The sequence below is a fragment of the Sminthopsis crassicaudata genome, chromosome 3 (genome assembly GCF_048593235.1).
Source record: "Sminthopsis crassicaudata isolate SCR6 chromosome 3, ASM4859323v1, whole genome shotgun sequence".
NCBI lineage: Eukaryota > Metazoa > Chordata > Mammalia > Dasyuromorphia > Dasyuridae > Sminthopsis > Sminthopsis crassicaudata.
In genome coordinates this window covers 645,794,877-645,821,612 of record NC_133619.1, presented here as the reverse complement: position 1 = coordinate 645,821,612, position 26,736 = coordinate 645,794,877, and the positions used below count along the sequence as shown (strand labels likewise).

The window sequence follows — 26,736 nt, the reverse complement described above, 5'->3', positions numbered from 1 at the left end:
CAGGGCATCATTATCAGTTCCCAGAATTCCAGGTTAATCCCTTCTATACTCTTTTGCTGGATTTTCCCCATGCTGCAAAATATTATTATACTTGAAAAACTTGAAGGACCAAGAAGCACAAGAAACAACACCTCAGAGATAAAAGAATATGGGTTATGTTCTGTTACTATGACTCCTATTAGTATCGTGCTCTATGCAGTTGTGTTCTCCCTTCCTGATGCTGTGTGTATCAGCTTTACCAGTGGCTACAAGGTTTACCTCTTGTACACGCATCACAAGAGAGTCCAGCAGCTTCATTCTGACACATTTCTCCCTAGAGCCTTCCCAGAGACCAGAGCCTCCCAGATGATCCTCCTGCTGGTGAGCACCTTGGTCACTTTTTACTTGCTCAATTCTATCTTGGCAGCATGTATGCATCCAAGGACACTTAGACCCTGGCTGCTGCATAGCTCTGCCTTCTTAGCTTCCTGTTTCCCAATGGTAAGCCCCTTTGTGCTGATCATCAGTGACTCAAAAATCCTGAAGAACTACAGAGCTGTCCATGGAATAAAAAGTCCTCATAATGAACCTGACTACATTAATATCCAGTCCCTAATCTCTTCCCAGGCTTTGGTCAAAGAGAAAAACTCACTAAAGGATCTTAATCCAGAAATGTCAAAACAGATCCAGAATCCTCCTATAGCTAGTGGAACTAGCTCCAATTTCACCCCAAATATTATCCCTTAAACACACTAGAAATAGAGTCAGGGCTTGAATTCAAGTGGAAGGCACATGTCACTAGTCTCCTGGGAAAACCAAATTATTAAATTGGTAAAGCCTCCACCTGCATTTTGGATTTCCTTCACAGGTTAATGTTACATTATTTCAAAGTCCAATTCATTTGTACAGCAAAATAACTGTATGGACATGTATACATATATTGTATTTAACTTATACTTTAACATATTTAACATATATTGGTCTACCTGCCATGTGGAGGAAGGGGTGAGGGGATGGAGTGGAAAAGTTGGAACAAAAGGTTTTGCAGTTGTCAATGCTGACAAATTACCCATGCATATAGCTTGCAAATAAAAAAGCTATAATAAAAAAATAAAATTTAAAAAAATTGGTAAAGCCCTAAAACCTACATAATCTAATGCATAACAAAAAAGAAATACCATTTACAACACCCATAACTAGTAGCCATCCCTCTTTGAGCACCTTCATTTAAGGATATTCCTGTTTCTCCAGGGGCAGCCCTTACCACTGATTTTTAAGTTTCTCCTTACCTTTGACACCAAGATAATTCTCAAATTATTCATGCATATGATTTTAAAGTAAAAAGCTTTAAAAATTAAAAAAAGAAGTCAGAGAATACAACTGCCTTTCTGTCTCCTTGTATCATCATCATCCTCTCACATGACACATGGCTTTGTGCAACTTTGAAGGGTCCATCAAGCTAAACTGTTCATTCATTTATCTTCATTCATCCCTTAGGAGACACCTAGATTCCATCTAATCCCTCTTGCATATGACACCAATTGAAGAAAACTACATCTCCCTAAGCCTTATATTCTGGGTAATGTAGTGTTCTCATCTCTAAAAATATAATTGTTCTCTGGGAGCAGATCTCTTGGGGAGCTTCTGGAGGCAGCCTTAGTTTCAGTTCAGCTCAATAATCCCAAATGCAGCCAGGAGGTAAAGTCCAGATCTTTTATTTTCTCTTTCCAAGTCTTATCTCTTTCCTTGGTCCCAGTTAGTTTCCTTAGAGGCCCATCTCTCTCCTTGGTTTCCCAAGAGCTCTTGTCGCTAGTCCTCTGTCTCTGCCAGCTTCAACCTCTTGTCCTACCAATGTTTCCAGCCAGCACAAAGGTTGAAGTTGGAATGAATCTTGACTCAATCTCCCGAAGTCCCCCTGAAGTCCTCCCTGGCCCTGAGAGCTTCTTGCTTATATGCTGCACACCAATCATTTCATCACTAGGAAACCATTATTTGTTGTAGGATTAAATCAATGCTAAACTAGATTTAACCATCGTCTCCTCAATTCCACTCAGTACTTTGTTTCAAGTTCTGGCCCATAACATCTCCTTGTAGGGTCAGATCAATCATATTGAACCATGCTAAATTAGATGATTCTATCCATTCCAGTGACTTAGCACCTTATAAGAATCCTAATAGGGTAATTCTTGGCTCAAGTGCAATTACACGTGTCTCTTCTTCATTGTTAGAGATTATTCAGTACCCTGCACTTGGATAAGAGGCAAAGATGGTGAGAACAGGAGAGGAGAAATTGAGGTTACTTTGGCTTCTAGCTTTGAAGAGAAGGAAAAGGAAAGGAACAAGAAATTATTAAACATGCTCTGTATGCCTGGTAGCATACTAAGAACTTTAGAAATATCTCATTTTAACCTCACAATAATCCTGTGACGTAACTGCTATTATTCTTCCCATTTTACAATTAAGAAAACTAGACAGGATTCAAATAGCTTGCTAAGATTACACAGATAGTAAATAACTAAGGTCAGATTTGAACTTGGGTCCTTCTGGATCTAGGCTTCCTAACAAAGGGAATAATCATGTATGAACTGCCTACTATATGCCAGATATTGCAGTAAACACTTTATATATACATTGTCTGCCATTCTTACTTCTCTTCAAGTCCCTAAAGAGAGAAAAATGCTCCTGGAATGCTGAGAACTACACTTAAGGGTGGAACCCAGAGTAAATGGTTAAAGGTTAAAGGCTGAGGGCAAGTAGTTGGAGAGAGGCTGGCAGCTCACACTGCTCAAACCGGAGGGGGGCGGGGTGGGATCTCTGCTGTTTCCATGGAACGACCTTTACCCCAGTGTGGATATTTCATCTTGGCAGTAAGTAAGGATCAGCAGAGAAGCTGTAAACACAGCAAAGAATAAAACCCCTAAAAACTAGCATCTCTCCGGAGCTGGCTACCCCACCCCCACCTGGAGTGACTGAGCACGTTCCTAGAGCCTCAGAAAGCAGACTCAGCACAGCCATCACTGTCCACTTAGTGCCTTGATGGTGGTGTCTCCCGAAATCTGTAGAGGAAGCCCAGTAACACCATCAGCCCCATCCCCACACCAAAAACAGACCAATTGTTTTTCTTGTCAGTTTGTTTTCTTTGATTCTGCTCTGACAAAATGAACAAAAAAATTAAAAGGACTCTAATAACTGACAGCTTCTATATGTATAGAGAGCAGACTTCCAACCCTGAGGACACTAAGAACAGACTGTCTCCAGAGGAATCCCCAAAGGGGGATATGATCTGCTCCTCAATACACAAAACTCTCATAGAGGAAATCAAAAAGGCTCTCACGAGAGAGCTAGAAGAGAAATTGGAAAAGGAAAGGGAAGCTTGGCAAGAGAGTCTGGAGAAGTCATCCAGAGTGGATAAAGAGATCAAATAATTGAGAAATAAAATTAGTGAATTGGAAAAGGTAAGCAACTCCAAGGAAAACAGGATTAGTGAGTTGGAAAAAGAAAATAACACTCTAAAAAATAAAATTGATTAAATGGGAAAAAATTCCATAGAAGAAAAAAACTCACTTAAAAACTCAATTGGACAATTACTAAAATATATAAAAAAAGTGAATGAAGAAAATACATCATTGAAAATCAGAATCGAACAAGTAGAATTGAATGACTCAAGGAAATACCAAGAAGCAGTCAAGCAAAACCAGAAAAAATGAAACAATGGTAAAGAATGTCAAGTACCTTATAGGGAAAACAACAGACCTGGAAAATAGATCCAGGAGAGACAATCTGAGAATAATTGGACTCCCTGAAAAATATGAGGAAAAAAAGAGGCTGGATACTATTTTCCAGGAAATTATCAAAGAGAACTGCCCAGATGTTTTAGAAAAAGAGGGTAAAAGAGACATTGAAAAAATTCATTGATCACCTACTGAAAGGGACCCTAAAATCAAGATGCCAAGAAATATAGTGGCCAAGTTCAAGAAACATCAGACAAAGGAAAAAATATTGGAAGCTGCTAGAAAAAAATCAATTCAGAAATGGAGGAGTCACAATAAGGATAACCCAGGATCTAGCAGCATCCACATTAAAGGAGCAAAGGGCCTGGAGTATTATATTCCAAAAGGCTAAGGGACTTGGTATGCAGCCAAGAATAACTTACCCAGCAAAAAAGATGGACATTTAACGAAATAAATGAATTCCATCTATTCTTGATGAAAAAAAACCGGATCTACACAAAAAGTTTGATCTCCAAATACAGAACTCAAGAGATTTCTAAAAAAGTAAAAAGAAATCTTGAGAACTATATATGTCAGTGGAATTGATAAAGACAATGGTTATCTAGTTTAGCGTGGTGATTAATAGTTCTCTAGTTCAGTACATGTACGTAGTACTTAATATAGTTCTACAAGATTCACACCTATGATAATGGAGTATATAACAGCCAGAAAGGACTGGACGAAATTCATTCCATCTTTGGTCAGGCTCCTAGTAGCAGGCTCTCCTCCTGCATTTCTCCAGTGAGATCAAGGCCAATCTGAAAGGCTTTCCAGAAAGCTGCCCAGACCCAGGAAGGAGATAATAAAGAATTTGGACTATAACACCTGGCTATTCTTGTGGTGATTACTGAACTGAAAAGAAGGCTGCTCCAAGACCTCCAGAAAACTCTCCGAGAACACTACATTTTGGCACTAGAACACTACAATTGAAATATTTTTTAAAATAAGTTCATGAACTTTAGGTTAAGAATATTCACAACAGACCATGCTTAATTCTCCCTTCCAGATTTTATTTTCTTTGATTCTATCCTAAACCCCAGGCTAGGAAAAGCATAAATTGGACCCATCCAAGTCCAGAAAAAGTAATTTAAATCTCAAGACAAATTTCAGCTATACATAATCCATATATTAAGTATGTCCCTCTTTTAGGTAAAAAGGACAAAAACACCTTAGTTATTTTTCAACCATCTTTTATTTCTTTACTTTGAAAATTAAAAGATTTAATTATTTTGCAAAATAACAATGATCTGGGTTGAAAATTTATTCCAAATCTAATTGAGGAAATATAAATTATACAATTTCAAAAGACAACCTTATACCCATTAAGTTGGCAAAGGTAATCAAATGATAAAAATTAAACAATTATGTAACTGTGAAATTCACAATAGGCACATAATTACAGTGACAGATCTATACACTGGTCCAAACTTTCTGGAAAGCAATATAAAACAAACATCAAATACTACAAAAGTATTAATAGCCTTGACTCATTGATTCTACTTCTAGGATGAGACCATCCCTAAGGACATTTTTAAAAAGAGAGAAAAACTACCAAAAACACTTATAGGGGAATTAGTCCTAATAGTCCCAAACTGGAAACAAATCATGTGTTTAGGACTGAAGGTATGGTTAACCACGTCTGGGTATGTGAATGTAATGGAATACCAGTGTGCCTCCAGTAAGGATAAATGTAAAGATTACAATGAAGTATGAAGAAGTTTTCTGTAAAGTGATACACATCGAATAAAATCAAGAAAAATGAAAAGAACGCTTGATCTAAAATGATCTAAGTAACATCAATAGCAACTTAACAGTGTAAAATCACCAGAAGAAAAAGCATTCTGAAGGGCACCAGGAAGCCATTGGAATGCTTGTGTTGCCCTCTTGTGATGGCTAATTCATACTGTTAAATACTTAATAAATTTTAAATAATAGAATTTATTTAATCTGTAATTTAAAAAATTTTTGTCATATTCATGTATATTTTATTTATTATTAAAAAGTTTAGAACAAAAAGAAACACCAAATGATTTGTTTTAATCTCATGGGCTAGGAGCTGGTTTAGATCCTGTATCAGCCTCCCAAGCTGACCTCACTTAGGTGATGTGCCCCACCTCCCACCCTTGCAACAATAGCAGAGAGAGACATCACAGCAAGAACAGTATCTTTATCTAAAAGCACCAAACAATAGCCACCAAATGTTGCAATTTTCTTCTATGTGACAGATGACAAGTCTTTATGAAACTTCCCTGACATCATTACAATCTTCAAGGGATTCTCCCGCCTGAAGTCTCTGTGGTGAAATGAATTCCCATGGTCATTATAACTTAGCATGGATGGCCTGATACTTTGAAAGCTTCAGCAGCACTGGAAGCTTTTGCACACTCGCGAAATTTGGGTGGTTTCTCTCCAGGGTGAACCTTCTGCTGTGTAAGAGGATGTCCCCTCTGACTGAAGGTTTTGCCACGTCTGTTACTTTTATATTGCTTCTCTCCATTATGAATTCTTTGATGATAAATCGAGGATGACCAATGGCTGAAGGCTTTCCCACATTCATTGCACACAAATGGTTTCTCTCCAGTGTGAATTCTTTTATGTTCAGTAAAGTTCCCCCTGTGGCTGAAGGCTTTCCCACATTCCTTACATTCAAAAGGTTTCTCTCCAGTGTGAATTCTCTGATGTTCAGTAAGTTTTCCCCTCTGGTTGAAAGCTTTCCCACATTCACTGCATTCATAGGGCTTCTCCCCTGAATGGATTCTCTGATGATAAATAAGAGATGTCCTATGGCTAAAGGTTTTCCCACATTCATTACATTTAAAGGGTTTCTCTCCAGTGTGAATTCTCTGGTGCAGAGTAAGGTTTGAATTTTGCCTGAAGGCTTTCCCACATTCATTACACTGATAGGGTTTTTCTCCAGTATGAATTCTCTTATGTTCAGTAAGGTGTCCACTCTGGCTAAAGGCTCTGCCACATTCGTTGCATGCAAAGGGTTTCTCTCCCGTGTGAATTCTCCTGTGTTTGTTAAGGTTTCCCCTCTGACTAAATGTTTTCCCACAGTCATCACACCCAAAGGGCTTTGACCCTGTATGAATCCTTTGATGTTCAGTCAGGCTTCCCCACTGATTGAGGGTCTTCTCACACTGGGTAGGGGGTATCTCTACAATGTGGATTCTCTTGTGCTTAATAAAGGAAGAACACGTACTGAAGGCTTTCCCACATTCATTACACTGATAAGGCTTCTCCCCAGTGTGAGTTCTCTGATGGTCAATGAGATGTCCTCTCTGGGTGAAGGCTTTGCCACATTCATTGCACTGAAAAGGTTTCTCCCCCGTATGAATCCTCTGGTGCTTAATCAGGTGTCCCCTCTGACTGAAGGCTTTTCCACACTCGTTACATTGATAGGGCTTCTCTCCAGTATGAATTCTCTGGTGTTCTGTAAGGCTTCCCCACCGACTGAAGGCTTTCCCACATGCATCACATTTATGAGGCTTCTCTCCAGTATGAATGCTCTGATGCTGCGTCAGATATGACCTTCTGCTGAAGGTTTTTCCACATTCATTACATTCATACAGCTTTTCTCCAGGATGGAGTCTACGAAACTGAATGAGGTCAGAGTGATAACTGAAGGGCTTCCTGCATTTATTATACTTGTAAAGTTTACTCCCTAAGGAGATCCTATTACGCTTAATTAAGTCTGAAAAGGGTTTTATGTTCTTTCCGGGTGTATCATATTTATGAAGGCTTTTTCCCGTAGGAACTTTTGGCTGTAAAACAAAGATTGATCCCAGACTAAAACTTCTTCCAAATGTATTGCATTCTAGGACACTAACCTTATTCAAAGATTTTCTGTGAGTGACTGTTACTTGTTTGAATTGTTTCTCCTGTTTAGCCTTCTGTCTCTGTAACCTGACACTCCACTCCCCAGCTTTTCCTATCTTGGAATACCAGGGACCATCCTTTGGTAAGCTTTGCTGTAATGGAGCTCCCATGGGAATGCCAGGCATTGGAGTTGAACCCTGGATTTCACAGTTAGCATAATGATGAAGGGAATCTGAAAGAAATCAGGAAAAAAGGCACCATCAATACACTAATCTCTGTGAGGGGGACTGCAAACATCTTCAGGTCTAGATTTCTGAGTCTTTCAGCAAGGAGAAAGATATTCATTTTGGGAAAAGTAAAGCCCAAGATGAGCCTGGAGACGGTAGCATACAAACAATGCCAAGATACTGCAACTACCTACAGATGTCATGAAAAACAGAGATTCAATATAAAACTCAGCTAGCTATGGGTGCAGCTAGGTAGCTTAGTGGATAGAGCACCAGCCCTGAAGTCAGGAGGACCTGAGTTCAAATTTGACCTCAGATACTTAACACTGCCCACTGTGGGACGCTGGGGCAAGTCACTTAACCCCAACTGCCTCAACAACAACAACAACAACAACAACAACAAAAACCCAGCTATGTTCTTGGCAGACAGAAGAGTGGACAAAATAGAAACATCAGATAAAATAACTCAGATAATACTCAGTTGGAAAATAACTTTTAATCTTTGTGGACAAAAGTGACCAACCTGGAAAACAAAGCAAAGGAAGAAAGTTTAAATTTAAAAAAATAAGTAAAAGGAATTGACTTTCTATCTGAGACTAGGAAATATGGGAAGGTAGAAAAAGGAGAGGATGGGAAACTGATTTGATGAATTGGAAAAGAAGAGTCCATGAGCCAGCTCAAGCTAGGTAAGGTTAAAAGTGATTTTTAAGAGAAGTGCATTGAGAAGAGCTAAGAGTGGTCTGCTAATAGGTGAACAAAGCTAACTCCATTTTCTTGTGGGTCTGCCATTTTTGCTCTATGTGACCCCCAGCATGAACTCCAGACCAGTTTACCACACCTGGGGCCCATTAGCCTCTTCTTTCATCCCCTTACTAAGGATGCCCACCTTCTCTTTGTTTATCTTGTCTCACAGATGGTGAGGTTGCCCCTGATTTGAGATAAGTGACCCTACATTAAGGGCACAGTCCTTCTCCATGGCCTCCACTAGTTCTGTGATTCACTTTAACAAGCCTGTTTCTTCTTGTCTTTGTATAATGGGCTGCATTATAACGAACAGGCTCCTTTCTTTCTCTTTGTCTCAAGGAATTACTAGCCAGAAAAGTGTCTCTCACTCTAGATGGTTCAAAACTTCAGGGTCCCAGTCTCTGGCTACCTCTGGCATGCTCCGGCACACTCAGGCACACTGGGTGTGGTCAGCGAAACGGATTCGAAGATACCACAGAACAGAAGCCCAAGATTTTCTCCACAGACCCCAATGTGAGATCTTCCCACCCAGCACGAAAAAGGGGCAGCCCCCTCACAGCCCATCTACCACATCTGTCCGGTATCACTCGCTCTCCTGGACGGATGCCTCTCAAGACTTCTCCCTCTGGCGTCCATGGGTCTTGACCTCTCTCCAGCTGGGAGATAACATCTGGTTTGGAAACTTGAAGCCCTATTCATTAGCAAAGGAAAAGGAAAGTTCTAGGGATAGAGGGGCAATTCAAAATTAATTATCTATAAGGAAACGAGGGCAGAGAAGAAGGACCCAGTGTCAACTCATGGAGAAGACTCATCCTGCCAGTATTCTGCTGAAACAGAGGGCCTCCCTCCATCCGTGCTCCACTCATACAACCAGACCTCTCAGAAGGTCCAGGAGTGAGGGAGGTGCCCAGGACTCTACACCATTTGCTGGATTCCCAAGGAAGCCCATGACAATGAATCACCCATTTGGTTTGGAAGCAACTTACCCCTCCCTTCTAAGAATAAGAAACTTCAGGGGTCCAGGTGCCTGGACTAGGGCCTTAGCAATGCCCTTGACCTCCCAGAGGAGCAGCCTCAGGGTTTCCACAAGGAAGTTAGGGGGTTTCCCTCAGGAAATCCACAAAGGACTTCTAATATCCCCTAACACTGAGTGTTCCTGCCCAAAAAGCCAAAGCTTAGATTAAGCTTCTAAGTTCTAGCACATTCCCAGCTGCCCCGAACTCTAATAGGTGCCACGGAAATGACATCTAAGGGAACGGTTCCTGAATCCCCGGGAAAGCCGTCCTTACCCAGAAAGACCAGGTTCTCGAAGGTCTCCAGCATCACCTCCCTGTACAGGGTCCTCTGAGCGGGGTCCAGCCTTCTCCACTCCTCCTGGGTGAAGTCCACGGACACATCCTGGAACGTCACAGATTCCTGGAATATCAGACAAATACCTGGACCCAGGACCATCCATGGAAGAGTAAGGGCTATGGCAAAACCCACTGGTTTTTGAAAGGTTATCTGGAGGTCATTTAACCCAACAACCCCCTCATTGTGCTGATGAGGAAACTGAGATCCACCTCCCTGCCAGAATTCACACTTAGGTCTTGGGACTCCAACTTCAGTGCTCTTCCACTCCCTGCCCTGTATGTTCTATGAAGATGGCGACTGAGGAAGAGAAGAGCTAACACTTACATAGTACCTACTATGTGCCAGGCACTGCTAAGTACTGTCCAGTGTTATCCCATGGAGGTAGGTGCTGTTACTGTTCCAACTTTACAGATGAGGAAACTGAGGCAAGCAGAGGTTGAGTGATTTGTTCGGGTCACAAGCTATCTAAGAGTCTGAGGCCACATTTGAATCCCAAGGTCTTTCTGAGTCCAGACCTGGCCCTCTCTCCCCTAGGCCACATAACTGCCCCTCTGGGGATCACACAATGTGATATAACAAAGTGATGGAACAGGAGCAGTACAATTATCTGGGATAAGACCTGACAAGATACACATCTTTTATACTAATGCACAAGTTAAGGTATGCTGTGAAACCATCCCAGAGAGGCAAATTTTATTAGCCATGGCTCCAAATTTTACACACGGGTCTCCATTAAAGATAAGCAGACTGTTACATAATTGGCGATGGATTCTTGAAGTAAAGGTTTCTAAAGTTCCTTTTAAAGGACCAACTATCTTTACAGATGCATCCAAACATAATATTTGCACTGTATATTCCTGTGACTTAACTATAAAGAGAGTAATCAGAACTCCTTTTCAGTCCACTCAGCAGAATGAATTGTATGCAATCATTCTAGCTCTTGCTTATTATCCGGGAGACATAAATATAATATCTGATTCAGCCTATTCAGTAGGTGTGGTACAAAGAATTGCCACAGCCCAATCAAAATTTGTAGCTCTTTAAGGAACTTCAAGAGCAAGTGAAAAAGCATCCAGGCAAGATTTATATCTTACATGTCCACTCCCATAGTGGACTTCTAGGTCCTATTTTTGATGGTAATTCAAAGGCAGATAGCTTTTTAACCATGTTGGCCAGTACTCCTTTATTTCAAGAAGCACAAGAATCTCATTCTAAATATCATCAGGCTGCCTGAGCTTTACATTTACAATTTGGAATAACAAGAGAAGAAACTAGAAGCATAGTAAAAAAACTGTACAGCTTGCCTTCCTTTCCATGCTCCTACACTCCCTCCAGGGAAGAATCCTCGTGGTTTGAGACCTAATGAAATTTGGCAAATGGATGTGACCCATTATAAATCTTTTGGTCGTCTATCTTTTATCCATGTCGTGGTAGACACCTTTTCAGGATTCACATTTGCAATGCCAGCAGCAAAAGAGACAGCCCAAGTGGTCACTGAATTCCTTATACAAGCATTTGCAATTATGGGTATGCCATAAGCAATAAAAACAGACAATGGACCTGCATATACGTCTAAACATTTTACACACTTTTGTGCACAGTATAAGATTTTATACACTATGGGCATACCCTTTAATCCTCAAGGGCAGGCAATAGTAGAGAGAAGAAACAGAGATATTAAGACACTCCTCCAAAAACAAAAGAAAGGGGGAGCCATGGGTAACCCTAGAGAACTTCTAAATTTAGTTCTCTATACCATTAATTTTCTATTTTTTGACAAAGATGCACTGGCTTCAGCAGACAGGTTTTATAACCCACTGGAAGGGCAGTGTCCAGTGCAAGCAGCTCCACTGTCTTTAGATAATCGCCAGGTGATGTGGAAAGACCCAGAAAGTGGTGAATGGAAGGGACCAGATAGGTTAACTGCTTGGGGGAAAGGGTTTGCTTGTATTTCTTCAGATGGAGAAGGAATCAGATGGGTGCCAACAAGCCGTATTCGCCTTATCCATCGGAGAGAGACAGAGCAGACCTTTGAAACAAAGAAGACCCAAGAAACATCGGGTGGTTCTGTTGCTGACTGTGTCCACCACTGAAAGAACCTGGCAGTTATGGCGTTTGACTCATGAACATCAAAAACTGTTGGACTTGAAAATCCTCAGAAATCATTGGATTCTCTGAGATGTGATAAGACTGTTATAGGACTTGAAAGCCCTCAGGAATCATTGGATTCTCTGAGACATCATAAGACTATTGTAGGACTTGAAAGCCCTCAGGAATTATTGGATTTTCTGAGGCATCATAAGACTGTTGTAGGACTAAAAGTCCTCAGGAATCATTGGATTCTCTGAGGCATCATAAGACTGTTGCGGGACTTCAAAACCTGTAGGGACCGTTGGATTCCCTAACATATAAAAAGACTGATGTGGGACTTCAAAAACTTGCGGGGGTCATTGGATTCCCTGACACATGAAGCAATGGACAATAGATTGGTTTTGGACTATCTCTTGATTGCTGAAGAAGGCATATGTGTGACTGATGTTTACATACCCTCCTTCTAGGACTTCTGGAAATCTTTTACAAAACCGTGTTGATTTATATTGTTTGTTATATCACTACTTGCATGTACAATTCCTGTTTGATACACCACATCGAGTCTGCACTGACTGTGGAGGAAATCATCACTAATAGCTTCTGTATTATTGCTATGTGTTTGTGTAATAACTCCCATGCTGATAGGTTTGTGCATACTTGTCTCTAATAAGGCCCTTCAACCCAGAAACCCGCTAGCAAATCCCCACTTCTCTTTGGTGCTTCTCATCTCCCTTCCTGAGATGTCAGGGAGGGCATGTTTATCTGCTCCCTGAAAATTCAGGGATGGCGAGACCACTTGTGGTCTAAAACAAAAGAAAGTAGGAGATGTAAAGGGCTAGAACTGAGCAATGCACTTGGATAATGAGGCATGTGAGACTAATTGCCAATTGTACAGTTCCCTATTAACTTGTCTGCAGGCTGACCCTCCCCCTGTTCTTTGCTGATTTGATTAGTGGGACAAAGAGGGGGAAGTGACGTGTGTGGGAAGAGTAGGAGGAAGAAGAGGAATTGAGACAAAGAAGCTGACTCAGTCTCTCATGGCGTTTGAGGGAGGAAGGTGTGTATGAGATTGCTAGACCTAACACCCTGACCTTGACCGTAAAAGATCAAGAATAAAGACATTTAGTGATCCTGACTCCAGCTGATTTCTGGGATGACAGAGTTCCAGCATACTGTGATATATCAAAGTGATGGAACAGGAGCCCCCTCTCTCTCCCCAGCGCCATCCAGCTGCCCCTCTGGGGATCACACACTAATATATCAAAGTGATGGAACACACTTTATCTCCACCTCTAGGAGCAGAGAGAAATTCAGAAAGACACATTAAAACCCACAAAGTAAAACTCAGCAGAACTAAGAGTGTTGTGTTGACTGCCATTGGGAGACTAATTTTCATATTTTAAAAGTATTAAAAACAACCAGAAGCTATGTGAGGCTCTTCAGAAGGCATCACTGATGGGCAAACACAAATAGCCATTTGCATGTGTGCATTTTCCCACAGGTAAAAGATCTCTCATTTGTCTGGAGTCCAGCCCCAGGAAATGCTAGATCGGGAAGCTTGATGGCCAGCTCCTCGCTCCACCTCCACAGAACCCAGGCTCTCCCCCACTGAGCAGACTGCCTTTGGGAAGCATGGTATAAAAAGCTTCCTTACCTGGGGCTAATTCTCTGGGGAAGGGCCTCATGAAAATACTGAGGCCGGTCTGTGGACGACAGAAGTAGTCTCTGGCCAAGTCAATGCTTCAAGTTACTGTGATTTTAGAAGGGCCAGCATCTCACTGAAGGCTAGAACCTGCTAGAACCCTGGCTCAGAACCACCACACTTTGGAAAAGTTCCAGAGAGGGAGCAAAGAAGATGAAGGAACTGGAAGGAACTTGGTATTCCTCGATCCAGCCTCCTGCCCTGGGTACTAGGTCACAGGGGAGAGCTTTAAGTTGTCGATGTCAGTTCTGAGATGAATGACTTGTGTTAGGGAGGTATCCCAGCTGGTGGGATCTATCAAGAACGCTCCCACAGGAACAGCTCTTCCTCCTGGAAGCGGTCACTGAGCACTCAGGTTCCTGTTATGGAACCACCACCATCGATAAAGAAAAGAAAAGTTCCTCCTGTCTGAGAAATGAGCGAGTCCTTCAGGAGAAGGACAGGAAAATGCAACTCACCTGAACCCCGGTGGGCAGGAACCCAGAAATCATTCCTTCCTCCTGGTCCTCGGTGTTCTTAATAAAAAGCAGAGTCTTGGAAAGGCAGAGCTATGGCAGAAGAAAGGGGCAGGAGGGAAGATGAGCATGTCGCACTTCTAAAACTCACCAGTAGAAATTTCCCACAAGTCACTTGGTGTGGGAATCCAAAGACAATCAATAACTGCAGGTTAAACAGTTTAGGTAGAGACTTGCAAGCTTCCCTCCCATCAGGGAGAAGGGCTGGGAATATCAATAATCCAACAATAGACAAGTAATCGGTAAACATTTTCTTTGTGCTAGGTGGGGTATTGGGCTTAGATTCAGGAAGTTCCAAGTTCTCAGGCCTCAGACATTTACTAACCTGTGTGACTCTGGACAAATCACTTCATCCTATTTGCCTCAGTTCCTCATCTGTAAAATGGGGATATGCTGAAGAAGGAAATGGCAAACCACTCTAGTATCTTTACCAAGAAAAGTTCATATAGAAAATCTACAGATACAACTGAAAGACTGAATGACCACAAAGTGTCTTGTCCACTGGAGACACAAGTACCAGACAGCCTTCCAACAGTCTTTTAAGGTTTGCAAAGTACATTACACAAAATTATCTCATTTCATTCTCATAACAAACCTGGAAGGTGCTATTATCACCCCCATTTTAAAGATGAAGAAACTGAGGCAGAGAAAGCCTAAATGAACAGAATTTGAATTCAGGTCTTTTTGACTTTGAGTCCTTTGAGCTGCCTCAAAAAATATAAAAACATAAAGCCCAAATCCTCAACATAAAGAAGATCCAACTCACTTCCAGTTGATCAATGATGGACAGAAATAACTATACCCAGAGAAGGAACACTGGGAAGCGAATGTAAATTGTTAGCACTACTGTCTATCTACCCAGGTTACTTATACCTTCGGAAGCTAATAATTAATGTGCAACAAGAAAATGGTATTTACACACATATATTGTATCTAGGTTATATTGTAACACATGTAAAATGTATGGGATTACCTGCCATCGGGGGGAGGGAGTGGAGGGAGGGAGGAGATAATTTAGAAAAATGAATAAAAAAAAAAAGTAAAGCCCTTGCTTGTAAGAAGCTCGTGTTATGTTGGAGGAAAACAACACAGAGACACTTATACAATGTAAGTACAAGATGATCTCAAGATGATGGGGAGAGCAGGGAAGGCCTCGGGCATGTGAGCTGAGTGTTGAAAGAAACCAGGGAACCCGAGGGACAGAGGTGAAGGAGGGCATCCTGGGCAGACAGCTTGGTGACAAACAAAGGCTGCTCTGGCAAGCCTTCAGAGTCTGAGAGACCAAGCTCTGACATCTTCCTCCCTGGCCCTGCCCCCTCCCCATGTGATACTAACTGTGCAGCTCACTCTCCTTGGGCCTTAGTCATTTCTTCCATTAGAAGATCCCCCAGGGGGATCCTTGGGGTGAGTCCTCCAGCAGAAGCCTCATAGCTGTGAAAGAGGAGATTGAATGGCCCTGAAACCCCCCCAAAGATGAAAAAAGATGGAAACAGAAGGAAAATATAGATAGATGGAGCTGTGCAAATGACGTATCCAAGTTACATTATCCAAGAATACTCCAAACCACTAATTAGAGAAATGCACAAGAAAAGGGAGAAGGAGGGAAAGAAATACAAGGAAGAGACATAATAGCAGATGAAGGGGAGAAGGTGGAGGGGAAGAAGAGGAGGGGGGAGAACAAAGAAGAAGAGGCGGGGAGAAGGAAGAGGAGGAGAAAGAGAGGTAGCACCTTGGACAGCTCCTAAAGGTTTGCAAAGCATTTTAAAAGTATTAGTAATTTAATTTTTATAATCACCATGAAAGAGATTTTCACAATCATCCCCTTTTACAGATGAGGAAAATGAGGCAGATATAAGCTAACTGACAGGGTCATGCAGGATCACCTAAATTGAAAATAATCTCAGAGGGAAGGCACGATGGGGTGGAGGGAGTCAGGGAGGGCTTCCAGTGGGTGGGAAGCCAGGGAAGCCAAGAGGCAGAAGCAAAAAGGGGAAGAGGGGAGGGACCCCCAAATGCCCAGAGTCTGGAGAGGGATTGTCCTGTACAAAGCACAGCCTGGCCAGAGTCACTGGATCTCAAAGTACCAGGAGGGAAAAAAAGATTGAAAATGGAGGGGACTGGTTACAGAGACCTTTAAGGACCCAAAAAGTGGATTTTAAATTTGATCCTGGAAATAACTTTAACAAGTCTCTCAATAGGTAACTTGTGAACAAGGAGGTGATTTGTTGGCTAAATATCACCAGGTGAATTCAACACAGTTTAAATCACCAGGGATCCAACCATGCAATTCAACTCAAGCTCATGATTTATAATCTGGAAGGGAAGATCGTCTCAGCTAATTTCCTCATCTTGTTTTTAAAATCTCTCGTTTTTTGGTTTTTTTTTTTCAATTAACAAAAAAAAAAAAAAAAAAAACACATTTTCTTTTCCTCCTAGCTCCACTTCCCTATTAGGAAAAAAAAGAAAAAAAGAAAATCCTTATAACCAATACACAGTAAAACAAAAAAATTCCTGTGTTGTCCACATCCAAAGAACATCTGTCTCATTCTGCATAAGTATCATGTCTCTGTCTGGAGAAGGGCAGCATGCTCTATGGTTGCTTCTCTAGATTTGGGGTTGGTCATTGCATTGACCTGCATTTTCAGGTCTTCCAAAGTTGTTTAGCCTTACAAGGTTGCTATTATTGTAAAAAGTATTGTCCTGCATGGCTCCTTTCAACTTATGATAAACTTGTGACAGAGAGAGCTGTCTGCATCCAGAGAGAGGACTGAGAAGAGCGAGTGTAGATCACAACAGAATGTTTTCTCTTTTTTGTTTTTGTTTGCTTGCATTCTGTTTTCTTTCTCATTTTCTTTTCTTTTTGATCTTTTTTTTCTTGTACAACATGATAACTGTGAAAATATGTTTAGAAGAATTGCACATATATTGGATATTGGATATATTGGATTACTGTCTAAGGAAGGGGATGGGAGGAAGGAAGGGAGGAAAATTTGGAAAACAAGATTTTGTGAGGGTGAATGTTGAAAACTATCCATGCATAAATATTTTTAAAATAAAAGGCTATTATTTTAAATATTATTGTCCTGCTCCTGGTTTTTACATGTTGTCTCCTTGATTAGTGAGCTCTTTGAAAATAGGGACAGTCTTTACCTTTCTTTATTCCTCTTAGCTGAAATCCTAATAGGTGTTTAATATTTATTTATGGCTCTTTATCATTTCAAACAAAGGTCCCAAATTTCTCTGAAATCATCCCCTTTATCATTTTTTTTACAGGACAATGCTATTACTTTTATATCCCATAATTTATTCAGCCCTTCCCTAATCTATGGGCACCCCACTTGTTTCCAGTTCTCTGCTCCCACAAAAAGAAGAGCTATAAATATTTTTATACACATTGATCTTTTTCCTCTTTCTTTGCCATGTGCTGTTACTGCTGAGACAAAGGCTATGCAGAGTTTAGTAACTTTTTGGTTACTTTACCAAATTGCTTTCCAAAATAAGTCAACTCACAGGTCCCCCAACAGTGCCATAATGTATCTGTTTTCCCTCAGTCCCTCCAAAATCCGTAGTTTTCCTTTATTGTTGTCTTTGCCAATCTAATGAGTAGGGGGTGCAAGTTACCTCTAAGTTGCTTTCATTTGTATCTCTTTAATTATTAATGATCTAGAGCATTTTTCCATATATTTTTTTTTCCCTCTGAGGCTGGGGTTAAGTGACTTGCCCAGGGTCACATAGCTAGGAAGTGTTAAGTGTCTGAGACCACATTTGAACTCGAGTCCTCCTGAATTCAGGGCTGGTGCTCTGTCCACTGCGCCACCTAGCTGCCCCTCCATATATCTCTTGAGAGTTTAGATGTCTTCCTTTGAGTACTGAGAATTCATGTGCTTTGGTCATCTGGTTGTTGTTCTTTATACTCGAATGAGACCAAAATGACATCACTACAGTAGAGTCAAGTTCCAGTGTGCAATTGAAGCTGATCAGAGCATTACAAGCTCAGAATGCTCTGCCATAAGTCAGACACAAATAATCCCTATGACATTTGGGAAAGCTTCTCTTATTTCTTTTGAACTAATTCAATTCTGCTTTGCTCATATTATCAATTAGAAAACAACTCTACTCCCTTTTCTTCTCTGTATCTTCTGCAATTCCTCTTCTATGACTAATAAACTCTCTTCCATTTTATACCTTTTCCTCCCCTGTTCCTTTAATCTTCTGAATGACACTGCATCCCCAGACATCCTTCCCTATACTGGTTTCATTCTCTCACACACTTGCTGACTCACAGCTCCCAGTGGGATGACTGGTATACCTCCTTGTTCCATACTGTCACTTCCAGACTCTCCTTTTACCATCAACATCAAGCAAGAGACAGCTTGGTATGAGGGACAGAGCCCTGAACTTAAAAGTTAAGAAGATATGAACTCAATGAATTGCCAGATTTTCAGGATTTTGTGGCAAAAACATTTGAACTTAATAGAAAATTTAACATACAAGATCCAAGAGAAATATCAAGTAAACATCAAAAGTCAATTGCAAGGAACTCAATAAGGACAGAAGGTCTATGTTTTAAACATGGAAATGTAAACCATATGTCTAAGATTGTCATCAGTAACTGGGTAGTTCAAAAGAAAGGTTAGAGTAGAGCTGAGTATGATGTGATTCTAAAAAGCAAAACCACGTAGGAAAAATGTAAGAAGAATAATTGTATTATATGAATAAGCTGCAAGATGAAGAACAGACAGAGGAATTAGCTGGGGGAGGAGAGCTGCAGTTCTGAATCCTATTCTCATTGGGAATAGGATAAAAAAGGGAAAATAGAAGGAATAGAGGAGTATAAAAGTCTTCTAAATTCAAAAAGAAACAAGAGGATAAGTGAGGGGGGGAAAGGATAAGGAAGAGATTCTTGGAAGGTATAGGTTAAGAAACAGAAGGGCAAGGCAGTGGAAATAAAGCAGAGGAGCCAGAAGAGATAGGAAATAAGAATATACACAAATATAATAATAAAGATCAGAAGTAGAGTTTATTAAGTTAAAAAAAGCAGAAGTTAAGTAATCACAATCTCAGAGAAAGTTAAATCTAAAATAGATTTAACCATAAGAAAAACATAGGGAGACTTCCCTATAGGTCAGCCATATTAATCAATTTTGTTTTAGATTATTTAGAATAACTAGACAGTATAAGATTGGAATATTTTGGGGGTATAGGAAATGACAAATTGGTGGAGTTATAAAAACACAGAAAGATTTGGATCTAAGAAGGATTGTGTTATCCACCTTCAGAGAAACGGAGGACAAGCATAGTACAACCTTACATACATGTATATGTATATTTGTATATGATTATAGACATATATGTATGTGTGTATGTATATAAATATATCCGTGTTTAATTGTGGCTGCCTTCTTGGGGAGGGAGAGAGGAAAGGAGAAAAAAAAATAAAGTAAAAAGTGCACAGCAGAGAACAAAAGAAAACCTACAAGGAAGCAAAGAAGAGATAGCTTGGAATATAATGTGTAATATTTATTATACAGGTTTTCTTGAAATGAAAATAGTGTTTTATATTTTGAATCTTCTGTTATTCTGTTGCATATATGACAGTTTTTTTCCATTTTGTATTTAAGCTTTAAATAAATAAATAAAAATTTGAAAAAATATGAATTCAGGAAAAGGGGAGAAGAATAAAGTAAAAAATGAGTAGCAAAGGACAAAAGAAAACCTACAAGGAAACACAGAAAGATGGGCAGTTCTCAATGCAATGTCTTCTATTATAATATATGCTTTCTTGAAATGGAAATTTATTGTTACATACTTTATATATGTTACATATCTCCTTGATGTTCTGCTGGGTATATGACAATTTTTTTTGTTTTTGTTTTCTTTTTCTTATCTCTTTTATTTTGTTTTTTTCTTATTTTGCATTTAAGTTTTAAATAAATACATTTTTAAAGATATGAATTCAAATCCTGCCTATATACTTAGCAGATTGTGACCCTAAGATATTTACTTCCTTTGTGTCTCAGTTTCCCCATCTATGACATGAGGAGGTTGGACTTGATGGCTCTGGAAGTCCCTTTCAGCTCTAAATCTGTGATCCTGTACCCTTCTCTGTTCAACAGATTTACTGCCTGGATCACAACTTTCCTTTCCACTCCAACTTCTGTTCTCATACAAGGGACTTCCCTGGTATATTGGTGTTCCCCTCGAACTCCAATCCTTAATCTACTTTATCTGCTACTTAACCTCCCCTCCACTCACCTCAACTACATGTCTACCTCCAAGCCTTCAGGTGTTATATTTTGACAATCATATAGTCTGAAATTCTCTTATCTCATCCCAATTATTTACCCCTCTGCCTCTCTGCCTAATTTCCCCTCATTTTATTCTTGCCCCTAACTGGGACTTCTACACCTTCCATCATGCACACTTACTGTGGAGAGAGCCCCTGCTCTGACAACACTCTCCTCCCTTCCCAGCCTTAATCCTCTGATGAACCAGCTCAACTTTCCACTATCTTTTACTCTCCAATTCCATGTTTCCTTATCCTATCACCCCTCAAGTCTGGCTAACCACTAGCTCATCTCCACTGTCAATCTCCTTCTCTCCTACTCATGAAGTGCTGGACTGAGCCAGAGAAAGTCACAAAGCCAGGCTGATGTGTCCATGACAAGCTTCCATTAACTGAAATCAACCGCCACAGCAGCAAGAAAATTATCTTACCACTCCCTAATTGATTCCCTTTTTCTTCAAAAACTTCTCTCCTCAAGCCTCCCACAGCACTCTTTAGCCCTACCTTCTCAATTGCCAACTCCACCTGATACTTTCCCAAAATAAAATAAAATAAAGTAGGTTATTTACCCAAAGCTCACTTCTCACTTCTCCTTACCCCCAACATCATCTTTCTCCCTTTTCTCCTTCATTCCGGGCTGATAAAGGGAGCTTTTCCCTTGACATGACCCTTCATCTCATCCTTTCTTGTTTTCAATCATTGGGCCCAAATATTATTCCCATTCTCTCTAATCTTCCATCCGCCATTTACTGCTACCTGTAAGTATGCCCATGTCTCCCATATGGGGGGGGGGGGGGGGAAAGGCCCTGCCTAGATTCTTGGGTTCCTGCTATCTATTACCTCATATCTCTCCTCCTCTTCTCAACTAAACCAGGAAGGGAACAGTAGATGAGGACTCCCAACTAGTGAACTACTGCAATATTGAAGGCAAGGGGAAAGAAAGACCCTAAGGGACGAGGAAGAGTGAGCAAGTACTGAGAAAGAAGGGAAGGATCATGGGAGATGCTGAACGTTAATAATTTATCTATTTTTTAAGTTTGAATTTTGTAATGGATGTTCAAAAGGTCTAGAGATATTATTCAAGTTTTTAAATTTATAGATGCTTTTTTTTTCTGAAGGGGGAATACAGGGTAAAGGCAGAATGACTTGAAAGCCTAAAAAATTATATTCACCACCAAAATTCAGAATCACAAAGCCATTTCCTTAAGCCCCTCATAACTAATGCTCCCTGTAACCTAGTAACAGCCCAGTGATGCACACCTACAGGAGCAGGCAGCCACCCTCATTTATATTCAATCTAATCACCAAGTTGTCAAAAGACAATAGCCCAGCAGCTGCTGGGGAATGAAAGCCTATTTTACTAAAATAGCCAAAGGAGTAAGAGGCTGTGCTACATTAAGGGGAAAGGCACCTCTGCCCAAGTGTTTCTCCAACACAGTGGAAGGCAGCTGTTGCCTCCAGGTATGCCCACTGGTCAAGGAGCTAAGCTAATAGAAATGGAAGGAAGGAAGGACGGGAGGAAGGGAGGAAGAGAGGGAAGGAAGGGAAAGAGGGAAGTATGGGAGAAATGGAGGGAGAAACAAAGAAGAGAAAAAGCAGTGTCATAGATGGGAAGGCAGCAAGTCTCACATCTGCCATTTGCAGATCTGAGCAAATGAATTACTCAGGAGCACCAAGTAACTCTGGGCTCAAAGTGGCCAGTCTGTACCATGGACAGAGCTTCCTCACCAGAAGTTGATGTCTGACATGATTAAATTCCATCTCTGGCCCTAGATAGTAGTGTCCACCAAAGCTGAGGCAGCATGGAATTGTGAGAAGAAGACCAATCTGGGAGTCCAGAAGACCTGAGTTCAATACTAACCCCCTGAAACCTTTGACCTTGGTCAAATCACTTAACCATCAGCATGCTAAGCAACTCCCCTGAGACCATAAATTACACATCATTTCCCCTAACCTAGTCACACACACCCCATACACATACAGGCTGAGAAAGATGCACATGCACACACACACAAGCAAACATATACATACACCCTATAACCCTTACCTCATTCAAGTCTTTTGTGGCCACCTTTTTTGGGGGGAGGAAGGGTGATCCAGCTGTTCCGCCTCTACTTAGTTCACATCTGCCCAGCCAGGTTGGGCAGGAGTTGCTCCAGCCGCACTGCCTCCAAGATGTGCTCCTTCAGTTCAGGGTCCTCTCAAGTGAAAAGGGTTCAGAGTGATCTGTTCTCTCCAAAGGCCAATTCCTGCCTCCCAAAGGGCCCTGGACTAGCTTCACCTTCATGCAAAGCTGGAACCTGGAGACTTAACAGCAAGGCCATGTTAGCTGAGACCTTTACTCTGGGGTAGAAAAGATCAGTCTCTCAGGCAGAGAACTATACCTCTTCTAGGATTCTAGGTTGGACCCCTGGAGACTCCCAGGAGCTCCTAGTACCAAAGAAAGAATGGGGGCGATGGAATGGAACCAGAAGCCTCATTTGCACATTCAACCTAAGACCCACAGAGACAACCACAATGCCTCTGGATGTGTCCATAAGGAAGCATGTGATGTCCGACATTCATTCAGTCATGTCCATGTACAAGGCACTCTGTAAGATGCATGAGGAAAAGAGCACTGGCTTTAGAATCATGAAGACTCGGGTTCAAAGCCTGTTTCTGGTGCTCAGGGGCTGTGGGATATCCAGTAGGATACCTTCTCTGAACCTCCTCTGTCTATTGCGGAGTTTGGATCAGGTGTCTCCTGGTCTCCCAGCTTTCAACCTAGTCAATGCCAGGATTACCGTAATTGAGTGAACTTAGAGTCCCATGAAGCATTCATTCTTTAGGAGAGGATCTAGATTCTGGGACCGTGCTCATCAATCACCAGCTGGTGGATCCTATCCCAAGCTGTAAAGGCTTCATTCCGGAGCCCAATCATAAGCAGCTTTGATGACAGGGTGAAAATGCCACGTTTGAAAACAACACCAAGGATCACAGAACTAGAGGAAAGGGGAACTTTGAGACCATGTTGTCCTCCCATTTCATAGAGGAGGAAACTAAGGCCCTCAGGACGGGGAAGGGACTTGCCCAAGTTCACCCAGCTGATAAGGGACAGAGTCAATATTTGAATTCAGGTCCTATGACTCAGCCAAGGTACCATGTGGTGTCCAACCTAGAGAGACATTCTAACTGTCTCTGTGAGGGGAGGGACCACCTTTGCCAACAATTCTGTCCTTGAAGTCTCAAGGCAGCTTTCGAGCTCAGTGCCAGTGGCCTCAATGAAAACTAAAATAAAAACAGAATGGAAGACAGCTGAAGAGAAGACATGGTGAGTGAGCAAAGGGGTTTCAAAGACAGTCTTACAAATGGGGAAAGAGATGAGAAGGAAGATGGGAGACAGTCCGGTGGCAGGGGGAAGAAAAAACAGCTTTGATTTAAAAAAAAAAAAAAAAAAAAAAAAAAAGACATGTGTTCAAATTTGATCAGTCAATAAGCATTTATTAAGCACTACTGTATGCTGACAAGTTCCTGCCTTCAAGAAGCCTAAAATCTAATAAAGGAGACAAACAGATACATACAAATGACATTTAGACAAGATCGAATAACGGGATCGACAGAGGGAAGGTCAATGAATTAAGAGAGAGTGAGAAAGTCTTCATGTGGAAAGTGGGATTTTGGTTGGGATTTGAAGGAAGCCAGGGGAACCAGGAATCAGAAAGGGGGAGAGATTCCAGGCAGGGGGCCCGGACAGAAAATATGCCCAAAGGGAGGGGCAGAGTGACCTGTTGGAGGAGCGCCTAGAAGGCCAGTGTCACTGGGTCTTGGTGCACCACATGGTGGAGAATGGTAATAATACTGGAAAGTGCCAGGAGGGAACTATATCCTGTGATCTTAAAGGCAATGGAGCCACTGGAGATTACTGGGTCGAGACTGGACCTGAGCTAGTGGAAAATGGCTGACCATTTAGGAAAATGTACCTCTCCTTCTCACTGTGTGGTCTTAGGCACCTGGTCCAGATCTCAGTTTTTTGGATTGTTTTTTTTTCCCCTGAGGCTGGGGTTAAGTGACTTGCCCAGGGTCACACAGCTAGGAAGTGTTAAGGGTCTGAGGTCACATTTGAACTCGGGGCCTCCAGAATTTAGGGCTGGTGCTCTATCCACTGCGCCCCCTAGCAGCCCCCAGATCTCAGTTTCTTCATCGGTAAAAGGGCGCGTCAGGCTCGAAGCTGAGACAGCAGCTGGATCCGGAGGAGGCAGGAAGCTTAAAGCCATGGCGGGGATGCCGGGTAAGGGTGACCATGCAGGAGGAGGAGAATGTGGCGATGGTGAGGGTGAGGATAAAGGGCTAATAGTGAGGAGGAGGATGGAATCGGGTCCAGAAGCAGCAGAGAGGAGGAGCTGCCGGGGAGCTCAGAGACACGGAATCCTCGCCTTGTGAATGAGGCGATAGGAGGTAAAGGCCGGATTTAAACCTGTTCTTCCCACTGAACCACCTGTGGCTCCCAGAGCTCCCCGCGGGCAGAGCGGCTCAAACAGGACAGAGTTAATTAAGCTGCAGACAGCTGGTCTGGGGGAAGCCTCAGCAGGCAGGAAGAGCAGGCGGAGGGAATGGCCGGCGTGTCCCAGGGGGTTGGGGGTCTCTCCGGACCCGCCCCCTCCCGCCTGCAGCTTCCCGGCTGCCTCCTGCCAGCCAGTCCTAGGCTTTTGCTCGGGCGGCCCGTGCGGGCCGCATCTTCCCCTGGCCCCCTGGCCTTTGACTCGCCCCCGCCCCGAGACTTCTCCCAAACCCGACGCCGGAGGGAAAGCGCCCGCAGTCCCCAGGCTCCCCGAGGGCCGCCGCCGCTCCAGCCCGAAGCCGCCTGCGGTCGGAGACAGCCGGAGGGAGGAGTAGGGAGGAGTACAGCGAGGCTCCATGGGAGCGTGCTTCGCGACTGGAGGCCCCAAAGCCCCCTCTCCGCCAGCCCCGGGCCAGCCCGAGGAGCCGCGTCACCTCCCCGCAGCCCAGCCCCTCCCTAGCCCCTGCCCCAGGCTGGCAGGCTCGCAGAGCCTCCCGGGCCCTGCCCACGCACACCCCCACGCCCGCCCCACCCACGCGTGGCCACGCCCACAGGCCACGCCCGCGTCGAGCCCCGTCCCGCCCTTCCTCACTCGTACGCAGGCACCCACCTTTAGCGCCCCGCGGACAGCCCACCCACGGTCACCCTGCCCCCGGAAGCCCCAGATTTCTCCACGACGAGGGATGCGTGCTTCCCTCCGGGACGGACGCCCACCTGCACTCCCTCACCTGTGCACGGCCCAACCCGCCCACGAACAAAGAGCCGAGCCGACCGGCCCCGTGAGGAAGTGCGCTTGCGCACCCAGAGCCCCCGAACTACGATTCCCAGAAAGCATCGAGCTCCGCGGGAGTCTTGGCTAGGCAGTGACACGCGTGGGTGTGCGGGGCGTTCTGGGAAATCTGGCCGCTAATATTCACCCGGAACGCCCACAGTTTACACTCCTTGGTCCCAGTCCCCTTGGCCCGGGCGGAGCAATGCTCCCGAGGGGTAGGCGGGGAAAAGCTGGTGCTTTGTGAGGAAAGGGCGGGAGTTCCACCCACCTGAGCTCAGAAGGCTGATTCACCGGTTCTGATGGCACTGCCACCCCACGGGCTCCGCTCCTCCGGGGAAAGGGAAAAGAATGCTCCCGTGGAGCTGACCGGTGCGCCAGCTAGTGCGCTCGGCGCTGGGCAAGTAAATCTCTTTAGAAAAATAGTCTTATTTGAGCCTAGAGGTCAATGCCACTATGATCCTCACTTTGCAGTAGAAGAAACTCAGGCGGAGTTTAGTGAATTGACGGCTTGTTAAGGGGAACCAGGTGGAGTTGAACTAATGTCTTCTTGATTCCATGTTCAGTGATCTATTCACTGGATGATTAGCTGCCCCTGAGTAACTTTGAGCCTTCCCAAATAATGGGTTTTTTCTTTTCTTCTTTCTTCCCTCTTTCCCTCCTTCCTTCCCTTTCTCCCTTCCTCTTTTCTTCCCTCTCTCCCTCCCTCCCTCTCTCCTTCCCTCCCTCCCTCTCTCCCTTTCTTCTTTCCTTCCTCCCTCCCTCTCTCCCTTTCTTCTTTCCTTCCTCCCTCCCTCTCTCTCTTTCTTCTTTCCTTCCTCCCTTTCTCCCTCCCTCCCTCTTTTCTTCCCTCCCTCCTTCTCTCCCTTTCTTCTTTCCTTCCTCCCTCCCTCTCTCCCTTTCTTCTTTCCTTCCTCCCTTTCTCCCTCCCTCCCTCTTTTCTT

General features: G+C 42.9%; 1 protein-coding gene across 3 annotated transcripts; it reads right to left on the bottom strand.

Annotated features, from left to right (window-relative positions):
- Window positions 1-4,925: 4,925 nt before the first annotated feature.
- On the bottom strand, window positions 4,926-25,856 carry LOC141564998 (uncharacterized). 3 transcript variants are annotated; one of them, XM_074307943.1, is made up of 6 exons: window positions 25,752-25,856; window positions 22,534-22,793; window positions 14,144-14,233; window positions 9,829-9,955; window positions 9,108-9,230; window positions 4,926-7,800 (listed from the first exon to the last, which is right to left on the bottom strand). In XM_074307943.1, exons 3-6 carry the CDS (start codon window positions 14,174-14,176, stop codon window positions 6,077-6,079), a joined length of 2,007 nt encoding a protein of 668 aa, XP_074164044.1. In that variant the 5' UTR covers window positions 14,177-14,233; window positions 22,534-22,793; window positions 25,752-25,856; the 3' UTR covers window positions 4,926-6,076. The 3 variants fall into 3 exon arrangements, with proteins under 3 accessions (XP_074164044.1, XP_074164047.1, XP_074164045.1); XM_074307946.1 differs by lacking the exon at window positions 25,752-25,856 and adding an exon at window positions 25,634-25,742 and having other exon boundaries at window positions 9,829-9,937; XM_074307944.1 differs by lacking the exon at window positions 25,752-25,856 and adding an exon at window positions 25,634-25,740.
- Window positions 25,857-26,736: the final 880 nt, after the last annotated feature.

Excerpts from the sequence above, each read along its gene's own strand:
- LOC141564998 (XM_074307943.1), bottom strand. The coding sequence starts at position 14,176 with ATGATTTCTGGGTTCCTGCCCACCGGGGTTCAG. Across the intron at positions 9,956-14,143 it reads TCCTGCCCACCGGGGTTCAG|GAATCTGTGACGTTCCAGGA; the intron begins GTGAGTTGCATT and ends CTGATATTCCAG. Across the intron at positions 9,231-9,828 it reads CGAGAACCTGGTCTTTCTGG|GGCTTCAAGTTTCCAAACCA; the intron begins GTAAGGACGGCT and ends GCTAATGAATAG.